The sequence below is a fragment of the Tachyglossus aculeatus genome, chromosome X1 (assembly GCF_015852505.1).
Source record: "Tachyglossus aculeatus isolate mTacAcu1 chromosome X1, mTacAcu1.pri, whole genome shotgun sequence".
Taxonomy (NCBI): domain Eukaryota; kingdom Metazoa; phylum Chordata; class Mammalia; order Monotremata; family Tachyglossidae; genus Tachyglossus; species Tachyglossus aculeatus.
Window position 1 is genome coordinate 30309333 of NC_052101.1, and position 17876 is coordinate 30327208.

The 17876-nt window shown below is 43.6% G+C and overlaps 1 protein-coding gene across 2 annotated transcripts in view; it reads left to right on the plus strand.

Annotated features, from left to right (window-relative positions):
* ATP10B (ATPase phospholipid transporting 10B (putative)) overlaps nt 1–17876 on the plus strand; it is an 83956-nt gene that overhangs the window by 51303 nt on the left and 14777 nt on the right. For both annotated transcript variants that reach the window (XM_038740149.1, XM_038740147.1), the window contains 9 exons: nt 843–970; nt 1950–2202; nt 3239–3474; nt 6527–6718; nt 7230–7839; nt 9237–9343; nt 10024–10150; nt 11407–11591; nt 15891–16212. In XM_038740149.1, the coding sequence (XP_038596077.1) occupies nt 843–970; nt 1950–2202; nt 3239–3474; nt 6527–6718; nt 7230–7839; nt 9237–9343; nt 10024–10150; nt 11407–11591; nt 15891–16212 (2160 nt within the window). The remainder of the gene's footprint in view (nt 1–842; nt 971–1949; nt 2203–3238; nt 3475–6526; nt 6719–7229; nt 7840–9236; nt 9344–10023; nt 10151–11406; nt 11592–15890; nt 16213–17876) is intronic.

The window sequence follows — 17876 nt, forward strand, 5'->3', positions numbered from 1 at the left end:
GCTTCCCGATTGTTCTTATATTTGCTGGGCTGGGTGATTATTGTCTCATACAGCGTAGTATTTGGGTCAGAAGAGCAGCATGGTGTAATGGAAAGAACATGGACAGAGAGTCAAATTGTCTCCCCCTTCTAGACTGTGAGCCCGTTGTTGGGTAGGGACCGTCTCTATATGTTGCCAACTTGTACTTCCCAAGTGCTTAGTACAGTGCTCTGCACACAGCGCTCAATAAATACGATTGAATGAATGAATGACTTGAATTCTACTTCCAACTTTGCCACTTGCCTACTGGGTGACCTTGGATAGATCACTTCACTTCTCTGAACCTCAAAATGGAGATTAAATACTGTTCTCCCTCCTACTTAGATTGCGAGTGCTGTGAGTTGCAACTATGGTGTCCAAACTGATTCTGTTGTCTCTCCCACAATGCTTAGTACAGTGTTTGGCACATCGTACTCTAGACTGTAAGCTTGTTATGGGCAGGTAATGTGTCTGCTAATTCTGTCATATTGTACTGTCCCAAGCACTTAGTACAGTGCTCTACATGCAGTAAGAGCTCAATAAATATGACTGGCTGACTAACTTGACAAAATACCACAATTTGGTTGGGAAACTGACCAACACAAAACACCAACTTACTTTCCTGGAGAGGCCATGTTGAACATATGTCAAAGAGCTGAAATCAGGAAACACTCTCTCCCCCCCCCACGCTCGATCATTTTACTGAAAGAAACATTTGGGTTTGAAGGAACTCCTTCCAGCTGCAGCCTCATATAATCGAAATGAGCACTGTGTGGAAGGGAGAGCTGCTTTTTCTCCTCACCACTGGCTTTCTATCCTTTCAGGTCATTGTCTCTGGAATGCAACCTTTGGGGAACACCCTCCCTTTGATGTGCCAGATTCCAATGGCAGCTTTCCTCCTTTGGCCCTAGGAGGTTTCTACATGTTTCTGACCATGATCATTCTGTTACAGGTAAAAAGTCACAATATCTCAGTTCTGAAAGGGTCGTGACCTAGGTTGCTCTTTCACTGCTGAGGAAATGTGTTTGAAATACAGCAGGTGAGATTTGTTAGACATCAAAGTGCACTTCGTGATTTTAAAGGAAGTTAAGCTCTAGAGCAAGAGGATAGGAAAAGAGTAATCTGGAGAATTACCTTATTTCTTTCCTCTCAGATCAATTTGATTGACTTGGGGAGCTGTAGGATATGAAAAGGTGGTTGCTAGAGGCCCCTTTCCCTCCCTCATCTCTCAACCCTGCCTTTGGCAGAGGACGTCAGGGCTCCCTGAAGAGGGATACAGAGGAGAGATGGAGTCACTTCCACATTTTACTCTCCCAAGTGCTTAGAACAGTGCATGCAGTAACACTCAATAAATACAAGTGATTAACTGATTAAAGCAAAACTAAAAAGGTTTCTAAAGTAAAATGTAAAGCATGACCTCCCAAACATTTTCCCCATCTGCAAGGCTCTCTCTCCATCACTGTGTGTTTTTGAACTGAGGGTTGCACCTTTCCTGGGCAAAATCTTTTTGAAAACAGAAGATTTCTTTTTTTAAAAAAGACCCTCTAAACTTTGCTCTGCTCCATGCAGACCCAACCACTGATCTGTCTAAGGAGCCAAGAATATAACAAGAATGTCCTAAGTTGACATGCTGCCTTCTGCTCCTCTCATTTGCTATTTCTTGCCCTTCATATTTCTGCAGAGTCCCCATCTATCTCCAAAGAAGGTGCCCCAAGAGGAAGGTGGGGAGGGATTTGAGGGCCTGACCTCACCATTGCTGAAGAAATTGTAGTTCTTTCATCTACTTAAGTTTGTGAGATCCTGAACTCTAGAGATCACGGTTCCCCTCCCATCCCTGAAAACCTCTTCTAACTGTAAGGGAGGGTTTAGAAGAAAGGAAAAATGAAGGAAGCAATGAGTTCCTCATAGAGCAGGAGTTCTTCTCCTTGCAGGTGTTGATCCCCATCTCCCTTTACGTGTCCATTGAGTTGGTGAAGCTCGGTCAAGTGTTTTTCCTCCACAACGACATCGACCTGTATGATGAAGAGGCCGATTTGTCCATCCAGTGCCGAGCACTCAACATCACCGAGGACCTTGGCCAGATCCAGTATATCTTCTCCGACAAGACAGGGACTCTGACAGAGAACAAGATGGTATTCCGACGTTGCACTATCATGGGCAATGAGTTTTCCCATCAGGAAAATGGTAAAAACACGGTAAACCCTCTCCTTGACAAAGGAATTATGGGAGGATAGGAATCCTGCAAGCCGGATCCCAGCCCTGGGATTCGGGAAGGGAGAGGTTGAATCCAGCCTCTCCCAGTGTGCCGGGTGACCTTTGGCAAGTGATTTGTCCCTTCACTGACTTTTCCTCATCGAAGGAAAGGGAACTTTTCACACAGAGTTTGTTTGCTAATATGGCAATACTTATCCATTTCTGTGTTTTTGGATTCATAGCCAAAATTCTAGAAATGTTAAATAATAACTGTGTTCTATGTAAAAAAATACTCAAAGAATCAGGAAAGTCCATTCTTCCTTCCCTCCCTTCCTACTGGCACCTCATCCTCTTCACTGGCACCTCACGTGGCTCACTAGCACTTCAAGCTCTTCACTGGCACCTTGCCCTCCTCTCTGGAAGGCTTGACTAGCTATCCTAGATGCAAAGATTCTTCTGGCCATATACTTTTCATTGGTTTCCCCACAGGTGTAGGGAAACAGTGAAACTGGCAGGATTTTCATGCTAGAGGAGGCTCCAGGAGGGAAGTAGAAAGAGGGTGTTCTCCCTTTCTCACTTGGGTGGAGTTCTCTTCCAGAGGTGAAGGGGAAAACAGGGGGCATCATACATGACCAGCACATTTATTGATAGTGGAGTGTGGACGCAACCAACTGTTTGGCACCCAGAAAATGCTGCAGGCTTTAGAATGTTCAAAAATGACCTCACCTTAGCACAGGGCTTCAGTTTGGAGTTGATAACAGCCAAATGTTCAGGCAGTTGTTTAAGGGTAATCAGTGTCAGACTATCTCTCTGGATCTCTCCAAAGGGTAAGTCAGTTGAGGCAATCCAGCTAAATGACTGAAGGAATAGTCACCTGGAAGAAGGGTTCCTTCAGTCAGATCTCACTTACCTAAAGTCCCTCATTAGAGGAATTTCTGCTCAGCAGAGAGACCCAAATCTATAAGGATATGGCCATTAATATCTTCCTTACAGCACCTGACTGAAAACTGTCATGCCTCCCTTACAGCCAAGCGACTGGAGACCCAGAAGGAGCTGGACTCAGATGATGAAGACTGGGCCAAAGGTCAACATCTGCCCTTCCCGGTTCAAAACTCCAAGGACCCAACCACCCTGAGACATCAGGACACCAAGCCTCTAAGGAGGTGTCAGAGTGCCCATGCCCACTTCCAGGGCCATGCCCGACAAAAGTCAGTGGGACGCTGCAACAGTAACCGTTCGCAGGTGGCCTTCAGCAGCACCATAGTAAGTGTCTTTGCTTTGAGATTACTTATTCTTCCCGCTGGTGATCGGCTCTGACTGACAAATGCTGCCTGGGTATGTAATTCTGGATGTTCTCTGCTCCCACCACCCTGCCAGGCAGCAAAATGGAAGGTCAATTAATTTATCATTAGTATTTGCTGAGTGCTTACTCTTTGCAGTCAACTTTGCTAAGCACCTGGGAGAGTAAAATAGAATAGGTAACATGAACCCAGACCTCAAGGAGCTTACAATCTAACAGGAAAGATTGAAGAGGAGGAAAGCTTTGAAGTGCAATACTTCAGAGGGTCCAAGGAAATCCCAGGGAGCACTAGTGGTTTCCGATTCGAAAACACATTATTCCTGAAGGTGTGATACAATGACAGTTAATTTTAGATGGGGCCTGATGTTATGTTTGTCCCTTGCCAATCTGAGGCAAAACCAGAATTGATTGGTGCAAAATTCCATTAAAAATGAAATCTGGCTCTTTGCAAACAATCTCATGACTTCCAACATCAGTGGTCTGGCAAGCTTCTTTTTCTTTCTAATAGCATTTGCTAAGTGTTTACTGTGTGCCAGGCACTGTACTAAGCACTGGATAGATACATTCTAATCAGATTAGACACGGTCCATGTCTCACGTGGGGCTCAGAGTCCTATTCCACATTTTACAGATGGGGCCCGGAAAAGTGAAGTGACTTACTTAAGATCACACAGACAAGTGGCAGAGCCAGGATTAGAACCCAAGGTTTCTGACTGCCAAGCCTAAACTCTTTCCATTACGTCACTATTGATGCTCGGCTGTCACTTCTCCTTATAGCTTCTGCTATTACAGGGAGTCCAGAGTTAGGCAGAGACCATTTCCTGAAAGATCCACTCTTGAATGTGAGGACTCCAAATATCAGAGTGCTGGGCAAGAAACCACAGGAAGCAGCATGGTGTAGTGGATAGAGCATGGGCTTGGGAATCAGAAAGTCATGGGTTCTAATCCTGACTCCACCACTTCTCTGCTGTGTGACCTTGGGCAAATCATTTCACTTCTCTGGGCCTCAGTTGCCTCATCTGTAAAATGAGAATAGAGACTGTGAGCTCCTAGAGGGACAGGGACTGTGTTCAAAGTGATTTGCTTGTGTCCACCCCAGCTCTTAGTACTGCGCCTGGCATATAGTAAGCACTTAACGAATACCACAGTTATTGTTACTATTAAACCAGGTTGCCCCAGGATAAAGAAAATTGAAGAACTTTGCACAGATAAGATGACACAGAGGTTCCTGGATAAAGGTTAACATAGTATCTGTTTCTAACGCCTGCAATGCTGGGGCAGCTGCCAAAACAAAAAGGAAGAGGAGAGTGCTCTGAACAGAGGAATTTTATGCAAATTGGAGTATATACTGTTGCTTCTCCTATGTGATTCACTGAGAATGTATTAAACAATATTGTCAGCATAAGAGGGACTGGTTATTAATCAGACAGGTGAAAACAGTCTCATTTACATGCAGCCCGAGTAAAATGAATAGATTTCCGTAAAAGCATTTTCCTTAAATATCCAAGCTTGTTTCCTCTGCCCAGAGTATTGTTTATAAAGCACCAAATGTGAATTTTTCCTCTGAAGATTATGCTTGGAAGCTAAAGGGGATAATAGTCTTTGCCTTATATGAGTAACGAACGAACCTTCAAGCTGAAAAATAATAACCTTGGTTTGTGGCTGCTACAAGGGTCTATACTGAGTTGGGGGAAGGGAAGGACCCAATACAGTACAGCAATCCCAGTCACGCTTTCTCTCCCTCCCACCAAGCTGCCAGGAAGAGAAACAGCCCAGTAGCCACTTAGGAGGAAAAGATTTCTAGTGAGATCGACAGTCTAGGGAGAAAGGATTATCCAAAGAGAGAAGCATCTAGGAGCTGCCAGGCTCTGCAGAGAGAGGGCTCCAGAGAATGTCAGAGAACAAAGATAAACTGGAAAGGACATAGAATATGAGACAGGGAAAGGAAAAAGAGGAAGATAGGAGAAGAGAAAGGGTGTGAGAGGGAGGGAAAGAAAAACATGAAAAGGACAGAAATTTAGAGATGAGAGATGGAGGGGAAAAGTACAGAGAAAAAGAGACAAGGAGAGGGGAAAGAGGAAGAAGAAACTGTGTGAGAGGGAAAAGGGAAAGGAACAGAAAATAGACAAGTTGATAGGGGAAAAAAATGTTAAACACAAGAAAAAGGATCAGAGACGGGGCCAGATTCACACAAGGCCTCATGGGGCTGGTGAACCTGCTAAGGGCCCACCTCAAAAAAAAATACTCCCAAAACATGTCTCAATTGAGTGAGCTGCCTCAACTATTCCAACCCTAATCTCAAACTGGGCCAGGTGAAACTCTCATTCCCTCCATGTCTCCCCATTCCATGCTGGAGTGCCCTCTCCTCCCTGCAGCTCTGATATGTTGCCAGAGCCAAAGTGCAAGAGGAGGAGTAGCCTCAGAACAGGCTCAGCAGGCCCCAGCCTATAGGGTTAGACTTTCAGGGAGAGAAGCAGGGGTGAAGGATCATCTCATCACCTGTCCCCTCTCTTCTCCTTCCCCCAAATCCCTTGGCTACAAGGTAACCAACCAGCATGGAACTGCAGCAGCTGTGGCCCTGAAAAAGCACCTGCCCCATTAACTAATTGATGTGGGGATTAGAGATTGTTAATCAAAGCCAAAATGCACATGATAGCATTGGTTCTTCCTTGGCTGGGCTAGTCTTGTGAGGAAGCCAGTGTACTTATGGGGAAAGCACTTAAGCAGGTGCTTTATCAGTTCAATGGGGGAGAGAACACCAATATCATCATATGCAGATAGAAAAATTACATCATATGAAAATTTCAGCTATGGATAGGGTTATGCTTGACCCCAAAAGAAAGTAGCAGTCAGGTTCAATGTTTGATTTTACAATGTCACTTAGGAGCCGGAACTGGATGTTCTTCCTCCTCCCGGCCATTGCCTACTGAAGTCAGAGAGACTTAGGAAAAGGAGCACTTATTTAGTTATCCCCATCTGAAGAGATCCTCACCCAATTCCTTCCTTTCTCTTTCAGGAAAAGGATGTGGCTCCTGATAAAAGGCTGCTGATGAGGGTTAGAGATGCCTTCCACCCAGAGGAGACCCTATCAACGCTTAGACCCACCAAGACCACTTTCACCACTAGCTCTTCCATTGCTGACTTTTTCCTTGCCCTGGCTATCTGCAACACCGTTATGGTCTCCACAACTACCGAGCCAAGGCAACGGGTAACCCCTGTGGATGGGCTAGTAGGGCTGCATCCTTCTCCTTTGGGGTTTCTGTAAAAAAAAAAAATAGTGTGCACTGCATATTGAAGTACTCTTTGGGTGAGGGAAGGAACTAGACAGGAGGAGGTTAGCGGTATTATGTAATTGAGAGATAGGGAAATATCACTCTGATGGATGGCTGGTGTTCATACAGCTCTCTTTTGGCTATTGTAATTTAGGACCTGAATCAGTGAAATAGACAGAAATTCAAAGACAGTAAACTATCAGACAGAATTCAGAGATGAAGGCTTCTACTAATTAATATCATGCTCCTGATATGCCCAAAAAGGGTCCTTGGGAGTTTTGCCCCCCACCAGAACAGCCCTCAGCATTAAAATCCACAAACTTAATGATCAAGAATGAAATCTAGTTGGTGAGGGCCAGGAGGGAGAAAACTTTGCTATGTTTTCCTATGGAACAAGCCACAGACAGTTTCACATTTTTACATTCCACTTTTCTTCTCTATCTCCAGGTCATCAGTCCTCCACAGATGAAGTCGCTGGGGGCCTCCTTGGAGAAAATACACCAGCTTTTCCTAAGGCTAAAATTACCCAGCCTCAGTCAGTCCTTCTCCTCCACAACGTCGGGTGAGATTGACCTGGGATCGCATGAGAGGGCAAACCAAACGCCAGAGAAGGCCATAGCCACAGACTCCAACGATAAAGACGCCGTTTCTCTCCACAGCATGGCAAGTTTGTCGGACGATGGCAGGGCGGATAGGGGGGCTCACAGAGAGAGTCTGCAGGCTGGGGAAGCCTCATTGCAGGAGGTTCTGGAGCCGGCAGCATTGGACCAGGTGGAGCCAGACTTCTGCTATGAGGCCGAGAGCCCCGATGAAGCTGCTCTAGTTCATGCCGCCCAGGCGTACAGCTTCACCTTGGTATCCAGGACCCCTGAGCAGGTGACTGTACGACTCCCCCAGGGAACTCTCCTCACTTTTGACCTCTTGGGCACTCTGGGCTTTGATTCCATCAGGAAGAGGATGTCGGTGATCGTGAGGCACCCCCTGACCAATGAGATTATCGTTTACACCAAAGGAGCTGACTCAGTCATGATGGATTTGCTCCAAGACCCAGCCAGAGGTAATTGCCACCCAATGCTTTCTAGAGAGCAGTATTGGATTGAAAGGGGAAAAGACTCCTGAGAGGTAGAGACTGAGGGAGGCTCCTACTGTGAAGAGAAACCCTGGATCCCCTTGATAAAGTTACCCCCAGCCTCCTAATCTCTGGCTTTTCCTGGAAATGTAGAGGAAAAGGTCCCATCTCAGCAGGATCTATCCCAAATGGACTTACCACTTACAGTTTTGGATGACCGCCACTCTGGGCCTTGGTGTCCTTAGCAATAAGTGGTGTGTAACTTCCTTCACCAAGCTCCCTCAGGAGGATTTTGATGAGAATAAAAGAGCTTTGAGCTTCTTTAGGGTGAAATACAGCATAAAGTTATGCCATGATGATGACAACCACCATTTTATTTGCTAGTGAGAAGTGGATTTTTCCAGAATGGTTCTGGTTCCCTGGAGGAGAGATTCCAGGCCATGATTTTAAATCACCAAGATTTTAAATCACAGAGCAGGACCATTGTGTTGCTCTTGACTTAAAATGGGGAAGGAGTTCATTAAGACTAGAACAGGGGTTGGCAAACAATGGCTCTTATGGACACCAGATGTGACTCCTGTCCTCCTGTGATTGGGACCATTGTCCCTGTGGACTCGGCATCAAAAAGGTAAAGCTAGGTTTTTGAGCAGGAAATAGCTGGCCAACCTTAGTCCTTTGAGGCAGAAAAGGAGCCAAGGTAGCAGCTCGATTGCTTCTCCTCTGGCAGTGAGACGTGGTGCCGGACAGCAGGGAAAGTGTAGTTGTGGAGCGCTGTACTAAGCGCTTGACAAAGTACAGTAAAACAGAGGTGGTAGACACCTCCCTATCTACAAGGAGTCTAAGTTTCTTCATCCCAATGTTTTTCTCCCCCCTACCATCTTCCTCTCCTTCCCCACCATCTTCTTCTCCTCTTCCCCTTCCTCCCTCTCTTCTCTCTTTCTCCCTTTTTTATCTTTCTCTTTCTTTCTCCCTCCATCCTCTTCCCCCTTTTTCTTTCCTCTTCTCTTCCCCCGCACCTCCTCTTTTTTTTAAAAGGGTATAAATGACTCTTTGCACCTCTACTGTTTGAACATTTCATTTTGTTTGGCTCTTCTGCACAAACAGGTTGCCACTCCTGTGTTCCAGACTATCAGTAAGCAGCCTAAATAACCTGAGCTTACCGCATAAGAGGGATCCATCCAGGATATTTTAACCCTCACATCAGGGAGCAGTGGGGTAGAATTAAAGCCACTTTTCAGGATGGGCTTTGTTAGAGAGACTTCAATTGCCTCTGGTAATAGACAGTCAGTGGGATTCCAGCTTTAAATATTTGTGACTGTGGTAACAAGCTGAGAGGAGTCCTGTGGCACTACCATTTGACTGTGGTGGGTATTAATATTTGACAGCTCACAAAGAGATGGAAAGGAAGCTGAGAAAAATGCAAGCTAAAACCCAAAAACATCTGGACTGGTATGCAAGAGATGGCCTGAGGACTCTGTGCATTGCTAAGAAGGTAGGAAGAAAGTGAGACTGATGAGTCTTTTGCTTTATGTGTTAACCTTGGAATGTAAATAGAAGAGGCCTGAATATCGCTTCAGCTGTTCTTCATTATAAAGTTACAACAGAGGGCTGAGTAAATTCTCGAATTCCAATTTCAGTCTTTTGTTTCCTATGGCAGCCAGCTTGGGATAACTGGTGACAGCTGGAAAAAAAGCAGAACCGCTAGAGCATTCTGTGCAAAGCACTGCACTAGATAGGTGCTTTGGAAGAATCACAGAGGAAAGCCAGAAACGGCAACAGGAAAAGGCAAATGAGAATTGCTCACAATCTGAAAGTAAACACGAAGCTCAAGGGACAATGGCGAAACATAACAAAGATACTGAAAAGCACCCAACCAAAACCTATAAGTGTAATGACTGGCCAGCCATAAGCACTATGGTGGGGGTGACGGTGGTAGTAGAGTTTGTCATGATCAGAATCATACAGGATTAATTGAGGCTCTAAAAAGGAAGCTACTGTCCCCATTTGTTCAAAGTATGGATTGAAATAAATCAGCTGGGCACAATGTCTAGAAATGGTCTCCCTCATAGTGAGCTGTCTGGGATATCACCTTTTCAGTCAACCAGAACTGACAGGGGCTGATGGGTTCCAATGGGCCAAAGTTTGCCAATGACCTTCTGCTCTCTTCCAAAGGTATTGAGTGAAGAGGACTTTGCAAAATGGGCCAATTTCCGTCGGGAAGCCGAGGCGGCAATTGACAATCGTGATGAGCTGCTAATGGAGACAGCTCAGCACCTGGAGACAGAGCTCACCTTATTAGGTAGCTAATAATGATGTCATTATGGCTTAGAAAAGAAAAATATTGCAGATTGTTAAGAGGATTCGTGCTTCCAATACCAACATTACATTAAATAGTTACAAAATTGAAAGTCCCCTTCTTGAGGTCTAACCAATCTTCAACACAAAAGTACTGCTCTAGTCTCCAAGAAATCTTCTATTAGTTCAATGCACAGTTCTTGCTGGCAAAATCCTTTGTAACCTCCCATTCATCTCTGTTGTTTGCCCTACTCTTCAAGAGGTTGATTAAAGTAAGAGCTGTTCAGGTTCAAAATAATCAAGCTCCTTCCATTTAAATTGACAGCTTTCCCTTCTTTTTCCCTGTCAGCATCTTATGTACTACCTCTTTTATTAAGGTTTCCTATGTTCTGGAAGGCAGGTCTTGGGAGTGACTGTTAAGAAATGCTGTTAGGACAGACCAGCGATAAATACTTTTCATCTTAGGGTTCTAGAAAGGCTAATACAGTCAGTGCCAGAATCCATCAGTGTTCCTGGCTGGGAAACCTTTCTTGGTTGGCCTATCACATTGTCATCTTCACACAAATAAATATTCTTAAAAAAAAAACACCTTTCTCCTTTAATGCATATCATCTTCAGAGTCACTTTACTTTTATCTATCCGACCTCAAGAGGAAAAGAGGAGGTGAACGCCAGAGCGTTTCATATGATTGTTTACTTCAGTTTTGATTTATGATCCTCAGTGTGAGCATTTCAGGGAAATTAAGCATTCCTATTTTTCTTGCCTGGAGGTTCACTGGGACTGGAAAGAGCTTCCAACCTCCTGAATGAAATTAAATGGTTTGAATTTAAAGTTGACTTGCATCTCTTGGTTCTGCCGGAAGAGAAGATATTTTCAACCAGCTGATAGTGCAATGTCTTTGCTAATAAGGAGTCATCCTATATTATTAAAGAAAATGAAATGCAGTGCTCCAGCACACAGTTAAATGAATAGCCATTAGTCTTTGACGGCAGATTTAAAACTCTAAATTCAGTTTGCTTTATCGCTTAGCAAATATTCGCTATTGTGCTGTATATTCCCAAAGGGTTGTGAGATAATGCAAAAATGTACAGAATTTGCATTCTTCATTAGTCCCCCTTTTAAAGAGCATTATCATCAACCAGAAGGCAGTGTAATTTGAGTCTCTATTTACAAGCCAAAATGTCTGGGGGAAAGACAATACCTAACAAATATCCCTCTTTTATGATACAGGGAAATCAACTTGTCTCTCCTCTTTCCCAGGAGCAACAGGGATTGAAGATCGGCTGCAAGATGGTGTGCCTGACACCATTGCAGCTCTGAAAGAGGCCGGGATCAGAGTCTGGGTCCTCACGGGAGACAAACAAGAGACAGCCGTCAACATTGCATATTCCTGTAAACTCTTGGATCCAAAAGATTGTGTTTACACCCTCAATACAGAAAGCCAGGTGTGTTCAGACATGGGTCCTGGTAGGGGGAGATCTGGGAAATCTTTTTATTTTTCACCCCCAGAAATTCAGCTGGAAAAAATGAAAGGTAATTCACTTTGAAAAATGTGCCAGGGGCTTTTCAGATAGTAAAGAACAGGGTCATTTAAATGCCTGTCAGGTATGCAGATTATACGATGTGATTAGATTAAACCACAATGAATTTTCAAAATGAAAATAATATAGGAAAAATTTAGACTTTAATATTATGCTTATGAAAGAAAGTAATTTGCAGCTTGCTTTAAGCACTTGATCCTATAATAGTGTTGATGTTTGCCTTCACTGCTTGATATGGAAATGTAGTTTGCAATGATAATTTCACTCTAGGGTAATACCTGTAGGAGGACATCTTTAAGTGTGAGTCAGGCTCAGAAAAAAAGGGCTGGTGTCAGTTATATTAAGGTGAGAACATTCTAGCAAGGATCCATGGATGCACTCTGATAAATTAGTCTTTGGAGGACATTAATTTGTTGCTAGGTAACATTTAGTCCTGCCATATTGTCAGTAATATTCAACCTCCTCGAGTTATCAAGTACTCTCAGGATGGTACATCCTCCATTAAAAATCCCAAGCTCCCATGCTAGTCCTTCTTGGTGCGCCTGTTTCTTCCTTGTCTAGGAATTCATTCATTCATTCAATCATATTTACTGAGCACTTACTGTGTGCAGAGCACTGTACTAAGCGCTTGGGAAGTACAAGTTGGCAACATATAGAGACGGTCCCTAACCAACAGCGGGCTCACAGTCTAGAAGGGGGAGACAGACAACAAAACAACACATATTAACAAAATAAAATAAATAGAATAGTAAATATGTACAAGTAAAATAAAGTAATAAATCTGTACAGACATATATACAGGTGCTGTGGGGAGGGAAAGGAGATAAGGCGGGGGGGATGGGGAGGGGGAAGAGGGGGAGAGGAAGGAGGGGGTTCAGTCTGGGAAGGCTTCCTGGAGGAGGTGAGCTCTCAATAGGAATGCTCAGTGGTTACACAGGTGTATTATGCCATCTGAGAAACAGAGTGGCCTAGTTGATAGAGCACAGGCCTGGGAGTTGGAGAACCTGGGTTCTAATCCTGCCTCAGTTACCTCATCTGTAAAATGAGGATTGAGACTGAGTCCCACATGGGACAAGGGGCTGTGTCTGACCTGATTTGCCTGTATCTGCCCCAGCGCTTAATACAGTGCCTAACTCTTAGTAAACACTTAACAAACACCACAATTATTAATATTATTATTGCCTGCTGTATGACCTTGGGCAAGTTACTTAACTTCTCTGTGCCTCAGTTACCTCATCTGTAAAATAGGAATTAAGACTGTGAACCCCATGTGGGACATAGACTGTGTCCAATTTGATTAGCTTGCATCTACCCCAGTGTTTAGTACAGTGTCTGGAACATAGTAAGTTCTTAATATGTACCATTTAAAAAAAACTTTGTGGTTGACTCCTCAATTGATAGATACCAACCTTAGCCATAAATTCACCACAATGTTCTTGGAGCTGCCCTTAGCAACGACTGAACAGAACAGCTGAGTAGAGGAGAACACTTTTCTCTAAGGGCTCAATAAGACTTTGATAGATATTGTGCATGAATATCAGAGAGCAGAATCCACCTCTCAGGTATGGGCAGTTCTCAATCTCCAAATTGTCCTGAATTTTTAAATGCTGGGATTAATAATGCCACTCTAAAATGCCAAATCCTATTGTGACAGTTTGCAAGAGCCATGCTAGATATTAGTCCCTGTAGTAAAAAATTTCACAAGCCCATCTTCCTGTTTGCTTTTTTTTGATTTTGTTTACCAGTGCCAGTTATCCCCCCACCATCAAGAGACACACAGGTCAACTTCCCCCACTGATCTGTAAGCTATTTGAGGGCAGGGATTGATGTTTACTAACTCCTCTGTACTCTCCCAAATGCTTAGTACAATGCTCTACACACAGAAAGCACTCAATAAATGTGATTGATTGATTGATTGATCCTGCTCACTTTATAGGGGGAGATTAAGGCATCTGAAGTCCTCATGGAGACCCCTTTTCCCTAGGTAGGATATGGAGGAGAGAATGCATTTCCCCACCCGACCCTATGCATCACTCCAGGTTGATGAATCGCTCTGCGGGTTTGCCTGGAACCATTTGAGGGGCATGACTAGGGAAAGCTGTGGGGGCCTATCGTTACTATTCCCTCTTATGGTACACCTTCTAAAAACCTTTGCAACCTTCCGACACACACACTTCAGATTAGGGAAAGTATGAGGAGTGGAGAATGAGGATAGAAGGCAATATTCATCCTTCCTATATAGGAGTTCCATTCACATTGGTTACTAGGGGCAAAAAATAATCCACAGTATTTGCAAATAGAGCATGTTTTCATTTTCTATCTAAACTGTTAGAGTCTCCCTCCCCCTACCCTCCTTCATACTATTAAGCATGGGGTAAAAATATGTGTGGAGGCTTGGATCCTTGTTTGTGTAGACAATAGTATCATATTGTGTGAATATGTTTGCAGAGCAACATCAAAAGCACAGAGAAGTTAAGTAACGTGCCCAAGGTCATACAGCAGGCAATGATAATATTAATAACTGTGGTATTTGTTAACTGTTTACTAAGAGTTAGGCACTGTATTAAGTGCTGGGGCAGATACAGGCATATCAGGTCGGACACAGCCCCTTGTCCCATGTGGGATTCAGTCTCAATCCTCATTTTATAGATGAGGTAACTGAGGCAGGATTAGAACTCAGGACTCTCCAACTCCTTTAATTGAAAGTGCACTCTGTTGAAATGGACACTGAGTCTCCCTAAGTACTTAATTTGCCAAAAAATGCAGGATGGGCTAGATTGTAGTCAGTCAATCGTATTTATTGAGCACTTACTGTGTGCAGAGTGCCATACTAAGAGCATAGGAGGGTACAGTATAACAATAAGCAATAAAGTGTAGGCATGGCCCTATGTTAATTGAAATTTGATTCCTCCAAAAGAACTAATAAGAACCTCCCGTTGATAGGGCATGTTTGATGATCCTTGGGAAAATGAATTTCTCAGAGGAGATGACTTTAGAAAGGTCCAACTTGACCCAGAGAGGGAGTATCCACTTTCTCAACCTTTTCTTTCAATGGTTAAAAAGATGACAAGGGAAGATTTCCAAGAAAACATGAAATGAAAAATCTGGGGAGTTTTCCCCTGCCATTTGAGTTTCTGACCCAGGCCTGACCTAAAGACAATCTAAACCACTCTGGAAGCAGCCTGACCCCATGGACAGTTGATATTTCCTTGGGAAAAAGCCCTTCCATTCCAGGCTGCTCACAGGACAGTGAACTGCAGTGAGCCTTTGTCACGGGTCAGAGCACTTGGGGATCCAGCATCTCCTACTTTCAAAGCCAGTCTCTGAGGCTGCATCCTGAATATGTTTGCAGAGCAACATCAAAATTAGAATGGCCATTAAAAAAGGAATCATCATCACTCAAATGAGTTGACACCAAAGGTAAAGACTGATGAGCACCCAACCTCTCTGCCTTATGATCGAGGGAAGGATGCTCTATTGACAGTCATTTGGGGCCTCCCGCACTGTTAACATTCACTTAGAGGAAAGTAATTTGACAACACAGTGCCGGCCAGAAGAATTCTGCAATACCCTACTCAAAGTTTGTCAAGATGGGATCCTCTAAGTCAGTGCTTTTCAACCAGTAATAATAGTATCACTAGCGATATTTCCCAGCAGAGAACTAAGAGGAACTGAAACTGCCCCCTAACCTGAAACTATTCTAGTGTTTGCTGTAGAGTGTTTGGTGGAGGGAACCCAAGCTGTGGGCTCAAACATTTGCTGTAGGCATTGCTGGGTCTCTTCAGTGTATTTTTAAGCATGCCTCCCGAGATAGTCTTTTAAAGAAAGGATGGACGTGGTGATCTAGTTTGAATGGGTGTTTGGTAAGGGCTTCCATACTATATGTGGCTGTCAAAGGTAATGTTTTCTAGGCAAACTTTCAAGAGATAACTTCACTAGATCAGTTGGTTTTTGCACTGGTCAAATGTTCATGCTTTAACTAGTTTTGATTCATTCATTCAATCATATTTATTGAGCACTTACTCTGTGGAGAACACTGTACTAAGTGCTTGGGAAGTACAAGTCCGCAACATATAGAGACGGTCCCTACCCAACAACAGGCTCACAGGTTCTAGATCAAAATTCATTATTGTTGCTTCAAAATGCTATGAAGAAGACGAAGAAGGTGGGAAAATTTCAAGGAGTCCTGGTTTTCATTCACAGGAAACTTGTGAATCCATCCTCAACTGTGCTTTGGAGGAAGTGCAGAAATGTTACGGCCCTAGGAAGACGGAACGGAAGTGTTTCTCTCTCTTCTCATCTTCCTCAGTCCCACCTTCACCCACTGAGATTGCAGCTCCAGATATCGGACTGGTGATTGACGGGAAGACTTTGACTGTCATTTTCCAGGGGAATCTGGAGAAGAAGTTTTTAGATTTGACAGAATACTGCCATTCTGTTCTGTGTTGTCGTTGCACTCCACTGCAGAAGAGCATGATGGTCAAACTAGTGCGGGACAAGTTGAACGTAATGACACTCTCAATAGGTAATGTCAGCAGTCTTTTTCTCTGCCAAATTCAAATTGCATAATAATAATAATAATAATAATAATAATAATAGCATTTATTAAGCGCTTACTATGTGCAATGCACTGTTCTAAGCACTGGGGAGGTTACAAGGTGATCAGATTGTCCCACACGGGACACAGTCTTAACCCCCATTTTACAGATGAGGGAACTGAGGCACAGAGAAGTTAAGTGACTTGTCCAAAGTCACACAGCTGGCAATTGGCAGAGCTGGGATTTGAACCCATGACCGCTGACTCCAAAGCCCGGGCTCTTTCTACTGAGCCACGCTGCTTCTCTTTAAAAATAAGATGCTTCTGTGCATATTATTTCACACATTCATTCAGTCGTATTTATTCAGCACTAACTGTGCAGAGCATTGTACTAAGCTCTTAGGAAAGTGCAGTACTCACTCCCTTTTATCTCATTGTGTTGCTTCAAGAGCAGGAGAGGAGTTGTGCATTGTTACTATCAAGAGGAAACCCCATAGAGAAGCTTCTTCTATGCAGGGACCACATGTTTCTGAGCAATGCATATGTGTCCTGCTGCCTTTTGACTCAAACCAAAGAACGTTCTGGAAACTTAATATTGTCCTAATATTTTATGAGTGACTCAAAGTCATTGGGTTCCACCAATTTATTTGGGGCAATGTAATTGCATTCTCAAGTATCCCTCCTGAATGATTCCTGAAGGACAGATGCTACCCACAAGTGCTGAAAGCTGTTTCCCTCACTTAAGGCTACTCGGATTCTTGAGAATTCATGAAGCATCCCTGGGTTTTAAGTAGAGTAAGAGACTGGAAAAGCCTAGAATATTAATTCTGTGGATTAGTGGATGGTCTTCCTGATGTTGAATAGCAATTGAGCAGACCACTGATGCCAAAATATCTAGAACAGACCCTGGGGAGGGACTAGAGGCTTATGATTTTAAAGACATCTTCCTATCTGCCTGACAAACTCCTTTTAAACACTGATTTGGCACTAAGGTTTCAGCTTGTTGTATGAAGAGGTGGTTTCCAAGAGGAGGGAAGCAACTTGGCTTAGTGGATAAAGCACAGGCCTGGGAGCCAGAGGACCTGGATTCTAATCCTGACTCCACCACTTGCCTGCTGTATGACATTGGAAAAGTCACTTAACTTCTCTGTGTGTCAGGTTCCTCAACTGCAAAATGGGGACTCAATACCTATTCTTTCTCCCACTTTGTGAGCCCCAGAACTTAGAACAGCACTTGATACAAAGTAAGTGCTTAACATAAACAATGTATTTTTTAAAAAAGGAAATTTTCCACTAGAAAATCCAGTCGAGGAGTATGACTTGCCTCTTGCAGGACTGACCAGAGAAGGGGAGACAAGAGGTCAGAGGGAAAAGAAAGCACATTAGGGAGCAAACTTATTGTTAACACCCCATTAATGGCTGAAATCATTCTCTGCTGAGCATAGACACACAATCCCAGCTGAAATATCACAGAGTTAATTATTTTAGGTCAGAGATTACAATGATTTACTGCACTCCCATAGCAACGGGATAATTGCAGACACAGAAGAGAAATAGCAGAGCCACTACACCTTCACTCTCCCTGGCTTGCTAATGCAAGAGGTTAAAAGGGTGCATTAGATCTACCTTAGGGAAGATTTGAATTATGCATT